Genomic DNA, 8,251 nt, shown 5'->3' with positions numbered 1-8,251 from the left:
ATTTACAAATATACAATATATAGTACAGAGGAAAGTTCCCTCAGGAAGGTTTCGTATTAAATGAAAAAAAAATATAACCATTTTATTTTTTTTTTTTCTTATAGGACATTTTCACCGAACAATCTAATCGTTTCCTGCGCCTGTATTTCAGGGCGATCTAAAAGCTCGTATTTGTATATAATTTTATTTCTTAATCGTGGTCTTTTTGCTTCGTTCAACGGTAAGTCCTAGCTTCTGCAAACTTGCACTTTATTATACTAAAATTTAAAAAAACTACGAACTCAAAAAAATTCTAAAAAGTTTGATTAAACGGTTTCAAATTTTGATGATTTTTGTTAAAATTCGTCGAATTTCCATAAATGTTCTACAAAGTTTGAACTTTTGATTTACGAGTCTTTTTAGGTAGTAATAGTAAGCTATGTTTTCATAAAAAAAAAAATAAACAAAGAAAAATAGCCAAAACTTGCTAAGATGTATCTTCCCTACTTAAATTCTCGACACCGTAGATCATATAAACGAAACATGAGAAGAAGTGCGGAAAAAGTAAAAATACTCTAGTTTGGAAACTTGTTTGAGACTTTGATTTATGTGGTTTTTTAAAGCTAAGACAATCTGCCTTATCCTGAATTTCGCCCGAAAAAAAAATCACCCGAAAATTTTGATTCCGCCCATAGTAAATACATGGAAACCAATAGTGAAAAGTGAACCGGTTCGGAGAAAATGAAACTCATAATAAGGCCGAATACTTTTTATAGAAAATAACAACAAAAAATTACTTGAAAAACGTCATATATAGATATACAGCCTATCTCACGTAGACCCTTCGGCAATATATCGTCGTTTAAAGTACAAAACCGCGTATCGTGGTTCTGCAAAACCACATTTGTGCCAAAAAAGATATTTCCTCACCGGAAGCTTCTGGCATCAAGCCCTTATCCATTCATACTAAAATATCGGTACTTAGATATAAGAAGAAGAGATAATTAGGGATAAAAAAGAGAACGTTTTGTACTTTAAACGACGATATGAACCGTTGTTAAACGGGTGGGCCACCCTAATATAGTACCTTTTTTTAATCAAAAAATTTAGCAGAAGCTTTAAGATATATGTATTTATGCTTTCCGACGAATATTTTAATAGCGTTTTCGTTTCTACAAAAAGTGTTGCCTGTACATACATATATATGTATGTATGTATGTATGTACCTACTCCATTTCGTTCAATTGATGTTTATCAGCTTACAATGGGCAATAAACTCGAATCGAGCCGAATGAAAGTCACGCGAAAACTGCTTCCTTAACTTAATAAAATCCTTATCCAATTTAATATATCTAATTCTAATTGACAAAGCTTTGATTGCTCTTGATACACATACATGCATATGTACAATAGCCAAAATCGTAAAACTACCCTGCAGTAAAATTTAGAAACAGTCTGGCAACCGCACTACTTCCGGGCAACATATTTGAGAACTATCTCTGAACTGGTGCAAAACGGCTGCAGAGCGGGACAGTGGTTGTTGTTATTGTAACAGCATACAAATTGCCCAAAAATTTTTGGGTAGTGTTGCTGGAGTGACAGTCCTTGGCCAGATATAAATCTGGGTCGTCCCGATTACGTAGACACGACGGTTGTTGGAACGGGACAACGAGACAGTTGAAACTTGCGGTGTAAGCAGAGAACATATCGATGGCTGAGTGGAAGATCGACCTATCTCGGCAGCCAGTTCGAAAACGCTCTATCTCAAAAAACTTTTCAAGAACGCATATTTTCAATACATTTTGAAGTGAGATAGGGCGGTTTTGAACCGAATTTTGAGATTTGTGTTTTTCAATTAAATTCTGAAATGGGGCGTTCTTGAAAAGTTTTTGGAGATAGAGCGTTTTCGAACAGGCTGCCGAGATGGTAGATCTTCCACTCAGCCATCGATATATAAGAACGAGAAGGTGCAAACGACTCAGTGGAAATCATTGTGGTATAGAATTTTTATTTTCTGAAATGTTTCTAGTAGGGAATTACACAGAGGCATTTGAAACGCAAAGATTTTGTTAAATTCCGGGGTAGAAGCACAGAAGTAAATGTTTAGCAACAGATATGTGTTTTGCCAGCAACATCTGGCAACATGTTTGTTTAAAGAAGTTGCAGGCTGAAAATTTGCTGAATAAAATTGAATTTTTTTTTTGGTAAATTTTTTTTTATATAATTACATTAATAATCTAGTAAAATTAGTAATAAATGTGTAAGACATGGGGCACACAAGAAGCAAATAAGATTATAAAAAGAAAAATTTTGGTACTAACACTTTACAATTTTTAGTGAAGGTTTTTAGCCGTTTAGGCATTAAATGTTGGTTAGTGGTTAGGGCCTTTGTGAATTAAATTTTATTCTGTTAATTTTCTTAAATTCTCGGTTTATGCTCTATGCGAAAACAGTCTTTTATTTTTTACATAAAGTATGTATGAAATCTTTGTACATACAAATTAAATTAAATTACATCAGAAACTATTCATTTGTTCAAAATTTTTTAAGCAACTATTTCGGACCATGGAATATTTGCACCTAAATACCAAGGCATACCACTTCTGTAAGCTTTTAGAATAAGTTTTTAGAATATGCTGTTCTTCCAGCATACGAGCAATAAGTAGTTAAATACATGTAATTACCTATTTATATATATATGTACATAAATCAGTTGAACTATACCAATAAATATGTATATATACATGTACCTTAATTCACAAAGACCGTAGGCAACATTTTTTTCGTTCGTTTCGTTTTTTTTTTAAAGTGTACCAAAAGCAACGGAGTTACATGTCACAATCTTTAAAAAGCCCCACCTGTTTTTGATACTATTTTTATGTTTTTTGCTTCTAATGTAAAATTAAAAGTTTGTTGGTTAGTAGGGCCTTTGTGAATTAAGGTGGCGATATGTATGTATGTTTAATTTGCTTTAGAATTGATTTTCATTAATATAATTGGAAACTGATGTGTTTTTAAAATTATCAGTTTTTCAAAACTATTTGTCTTTTTGAGCTTGCTAATTGAAAATTGGCACGCCATTCACACTTGGGCATGTTGGGTTTTGTTTTTGTTTTCTCAGGATACTCGTGTGTTACTTTAGATAACATACAATAACAATAAAAAAGACAACAAAAGAGAACAAAATTGACAACATAAGGTGTGGTACTAAGGTAAAATAACATATATGTAATTGCCTTACTTGCAGCTTTCTTAGACTTGTAAAATTTTAAAGGTAAAGGTGACCTCTAGACTATAATGGGCGCCAGCAATTTTCTTAGAAAATATATGTATGTATGTAGATACTATACTTACTCATGATTGTAAATTGGGTTTTATGCAAAATAATGTTGAAAAATATGACGAATAATTTACATATCGCTAGCTTAGAGTGAAAAGCTGCTAAGTCCCGTTTAAAAACTTTACAAAGTATTTAGCAAAACTTTGAATACAACGTTTTGCCTGTTCAAAGAAAAGAAAAACTCCATACAAAACAGATGGATTCGTTGTTTATTAAAAGATTGCGTACTATTTTCGTTTTATCGGATTTTCGGTGCTTCTTTTGGACTTTCTTTTTATGAAATATAAAGAGTATAAATAAAACAATCCTTTTCGAAACAATGCATTTTAAATTTATCTAGCCTCCTGTATCAAAATATGAGTTTTCATAAAAAGTGGACTTAGCACCTTTTCACTCTCTAAGCTATCGATATGTACATATATGTTATGTATATGTATATTTAACCAATATCGTTTATTTATAAAAAAAAAAAATCAAGTTTTAAATGCTTTACAGTGGATGTTTCCCACTGTTAAATATTATCAAGAGTTCATTGAACTTTCTCATCTAAAACATTTTTTTGAGTGCAACATTACAGCAATAAGTACATACTACATATGTTTTCTCAAACTATTCGAAACGAAAAAAAAAAACTTAAATATATTTCAAAAATGGTTAACATTTTCAATACATATGTCTGCATGTATGCAAAATATCCTAAACATCAACGCAAAAGTCCTTATTTGACAAATTTCAAATTTCACGGAGGAAGTAAACGAGTATTTTTTGAGATATGACTTGGAAATTTTGCTCTTATCGTGTATCTGCGATAGTGTTGGCACTAATCGATTGATTTTTTAATCTATTAGTTAATTCGATTAACTTAAATCCGATTACAGTTAATCATGATTAATTTAAATCTGATTAAACATTTTATTGTAGCCGCGACTAAAAAATAATAATTTTTAATCATTAACCCTTAATTTGGTTAAGTGGGTTTGATGATGAATTAATTTATGCTGGAAACGTCCTGTGCACACAAGGCCAGTTAATTGGGTATGGCTAAGTGGGTTTTTGTTATCAATTTAAGCAATTTGGTGTGCATTTTCATTAAGATCTATTACCAACAGACGTTATGGTTTTAATATCCCTCTATAAATGTGCGAAGGGTTTTAAAAATTCCCAGTTTATCTAATAGTAATCATTATATATATTTTTTTTTATATACTATGTGATTTTTATAAGCGTGAAGCACAAAAGAATAACTATAACTGGTGTTTAGTCTCAAATTCGAGCAAACTGGACCACTTAATCAGATTTTTTTTTATTGGATTAACAATTAATGAATAAAATTAATTAAACATAATCACAACCGAAGATTAACGATTAAAAATTTAATCAATCGTACAGATTATTATTATTAATTAATTTTTATCCTTAATCGCGATTAACATTTGAATCGTTAATTTTTAATTGTTAATCAGATTAACATTTTGCCAACACTGATCTGAGAGCCGTCTACGAAAATTTAAAATCCCGCATTTCTAAAGGGTTGATATACATTATTATCATTGCTGATGGGTCTTTAATAGTTTTTATATAAAATTGTCATCCTTTTCATCAGAAATAACCATAATTATTTCAAATCGTGCGATGTACAGAACATGCCTGATAGTATTTTTTTGCATTGGTGATGAGCATACACAAAACTACTCAAATAAATATGCGAAATACATTAGAAATCAATCGGGAGTAGTTTTACATTAAAATTAAAATTTCCACCTTTGTCATGAACCGAGTCGGTTCTTAGTCAAAAAATTCGTATGTATGTATCTACGCTATTGCATAACTATTATAAAAACACTTTGTATTTATGCTCGCGTTGTTATTTAATTTTGCAAAGTTTCAATTGCATATATGGATTTTTTTGTTTTATATGATTGAAATTAATGTCCGCTATCTTACAAACAGGAAAGGAAAGTATCTTCAATACATCCATATGTATGTATGTATTTATGTCAAATGTTCTTTGTATGAAATGTTATTAATACGAGTATGCCAGGACAATCACATCCTATTGACTGTTATTATTCATTTTTTATGCTGGGATGCTTTTAAGTTCTGCCTGAAAAACTAAACAGCTGATTTCCTTCTTGAGCTGCACTTGTTCGCAATACGGTAGCTTCTTAACAGTTTTAGACATACTAAAGAAAAATAAATCGATGTCATCACTTTTATCCCATTCCACAGACGGTATTGATCGCTTGTATTTCTTTAGAGAACTTCTTACAAGCAGTGGATTTTTATCGTTTTTTGATTTTTCAGGGACTGAAAAAAACGAGATGTTCTCATCCAAATTTACTGTCTGGTCATTATCAATAGTCTGGTTATCATCCTTATGGTCGCCTTCACTTTGTGTTTCGATATCGGTATTATTGCTCTGGGAGTCGGAACCACTTTGCGAACTTGTTGCACTCTTTCGCGACATCGCATCTTTTATTTTCCATTTTTTTTCTGAATTTTCGGCGCTGTCTTTTGTATCTGAAAAATATTTTCTTATTAGATAAATCTGGTACATGCATACATATCTACAAATCTAGTCGAAGGTTAAGCTCACTTTTTATGTAGAGGGCCCAGTATGTTATGCTTCTCGGAGTACATCACAGCATCCGCCACTACTAATATTGGGACATAAATATAAGCCCTCGATATGTACATGCATACATACATACTCCGAGAACCATAACATACTGGGCACTCTGCATAAAAAGTGAGCTTAATCTCCGACTCGATTTTCAATAAAAATTCTTCAGCTTGAGCTCACTTCATTAGTACAAAAACCGAGTCTGAGCTTAAGCTAACTTTTTATGCATGAGGCACATTGTTAAGGCGCCTGATATTTTAACCCATCTGTAAGTTAATTGTCAACCAAGGGTATTTTTAACTTTGAAATGTAACAGTAAATTTTACCTGGAAGCGATATATCAGTGGTCATAAGCAATGACTGCAGAAGTCGAAAACCTGAATTCGAGTAAAAACGTTTTAAACATTTGGGTTGAAATGTTAACCTTATGGGGAAACCAAAAAATGTTCGCCTATAGCTTTTTAAATAGCCTAGCTGGTGAGATGGGGATTTAACATACACATGGAATAGTAGTTGAAGAATAGGATAGCTTATTATATATAATTCTTTCTTAAGTCGACTTAGGCTTGGTTATGCTTATGACCACAGATATACATATACATAGACGACATTAATATAACCGATGACAATTAAGCCCAAGATGGGTTCAAACATCAGCAATTAGTTTTTGTGAAAAAGGTATTTAATATTAGCCCTTGTTATACATACATTTGTACATATCCCTCATTGCCCGCAAACATTTCTGAGCGTTCAGAATATATAAGTGCGAAAGGAGTCCTAGGTGGTAAGAAATATGAGTTTCAAAAACAAAAAATGTTTACTCTTATATGAATCTTTTAGGATTCATATATGATGTAAGTATGTATGTATGTTATTTGAAAGAAATTTTTGCTGAATGCCTTTGCAAATGTAATGCATTCCATAAGACTCAAAGAACAGCCTAAAAGCAGAGTCCGAATGTAGTAATTTATGAGGCCGATAAGAGCTTCAAAAAGAGTCTGAAATGATCCATATAGGTATGAGGCCAAAAATTGTTTTAAAGAGTCCAAAATGAGCCGTACATGAGGCCAATAAGACTCCAATATGACTCATATTGAGGCTCATTTGATGTATGAATTTAAGCTCATATACATACATACATAAGGCGACCTTCGGAGGAAGGCAATCACCCTCATATCGGACACCTAAATGAGCTCATTATGAGCGTAAAGGCTCCGAAATAGGAGTCCATTTACGACTCCAAATGTTTGCTGGGTTTACTTCAATAGTCATAATCCAAAAAAAAATTAAAATATTGGATTAAGTATGCAAAAATTACCGCTCTTCTTACATTAAGATCGACCTATCTCGGTAGCCTGTGATAGGGCGTTTGCATGACTACAAAAAATCAATTGTAGCCTTTAACGTTACTCAATTTTTTTAAGGGCTGTGCTCTCTGCGCGGATGCTACCTGTGACCATTACAGAAATACACTCGTAGGTCTGCCAACGCGCCTGCCGAGGGGCGGCGGCTGTTAGAAAAAACTTTTTTAAAATTAACATATAGCCGGACCAAGGATTGAACCCAGCACCTACGGAAAGGGTGTACGCACCTCTAACCACTCAGCCACATGTACCACTAAATCTATACTAACTAAAAACAAGTGCGATGTATATACGTGTTCGGTTAATTTATGTTAATATTCATTACCAGCACTAAATGATCTGCAATTTGCCAGTATTTCACTGTTGTTACTTTCATAGCGAGTCATTATAGCGTGCATCTCTTCATAGTAGTCCCAAACTGAAGGCATTCCAGATTTTACTAGTTTTCTTTCCTTTCTGCAAATATTCGAAAATTGTATTCATTCGAAAGTAAATTTGTTATAAACCGGCTACCGGTAGCGGGCGACCATATTTTGCATTTTCGTCTTTATATCCCTCATATTGTAATAGTAGTCCATTAATTCCATCTCTGCAACCATCTCTATTAAGACATGGTGGTTCTTCTTGAAGGCGCGAAGTTTGTCCACCTTCTCCTCCCATATTTGCAGTAATGCCTTTTCACCGCCTTCTTCCCATCTATTGCGTCGTCTCTTACCTTTCAGAAAATTTAATAAATACCTTGTTTTGGAAATTATAAAATAGACATATATCCTTACCGCTACTGTTTTCCATCTCTGTTTTGGGTTAATTACAATTTCAATAAACTAATTAAAATATCGCAATTAACTCCTAATTGATCAATTTAAATTGTTGTGTAAACGAGAGCTTAACTTTTTTGCTATTACTTTTAGAGATGAGAAATAAACTTCCGATATAGAATAATCG

General features: G+C 32.6%; 1 protein-coding gene across 2 annotated transcripts; it reads right to left on the bottom strand.

Annotated features, from left to right (window-relative positions):
• Positions 1 to 5,197: 5,197 nt before the first annotated feature.
• LOC108370844 (uncharacterized) lies at positions 5,198 to 8,251 on the bottom strand. 2 transcript variants are annotated; one of them, XM_017626261.1, is made up of 4 exons: positions 8,083 to 8,251; positions 7,820 to 8,021; positions 7,632 to 7,762; positions 5,198 to 5,839 (listed from the first exon to the last, which is right to left on the bottom strand). In XM_017626261.1, exons 1-4 carry the CDS (start codon positions 8,096 to 8,098, stop codon positions 5,397 to 5,399), a joined length of 792 nt encoding a protein of 263 aa, XP_017481750.1. In that variant the 5' UTR covers positions 8,099 to 8,251; the 3' UTR covers positions 5,198 to 5,396. The 2 variants fall into 2 exon arrangements, with proteins under 2 accessions (XP_017481750.1, XP_017481751.1); XM_017626262.1 differs by having other exon boundaries at positions 7,820 to 8,016; positions 8,083 to 8,238.

This window comes from Rhagoletis zephyria, unplaced genomic scaffold (genome assembly GCF_001687245.7).
Source record: "Rhagoletis zephyria isolate East Lansing unplaced genomic scaffold, Rhagoletis_zephyria_1.1 Rzeph_scaffold_04515, whole genome shotgun sequence".
Classification (NCBI taxonomy): domain Eukaryota; kingdom Metazoa; phylum Arthropoda; class Insecta; order Diptera; family Tephritidae; genus Rhagoletis; species Rhagoletis zephyria.
The sequence above is the reverse complement of the archived record's forward strand: the minus strand, read 5'-3'. Positions and strand labels throughout refer to the sequence as shown.

Excerpts from the sequence above, each read along its gene's own strand:
- LOC108370844 (XM_017626261.1), bottom strand. Across the intron at positions 7,763-7,819 it reads AATATGGTCGCCCGCTACCG|AAAGGAAAGAAAACTAGTAA; the intron begins GTAGCCGGTTTA and ends GAATATTTGCAG. Across the intron at positions 5,840-7,631 it reads TTGCAGATCATTTAGTGCTG|ATACAAAAGACAGCGCCGAA; the intron begins GTAATGAATATT and ends AATATTTTTCAG.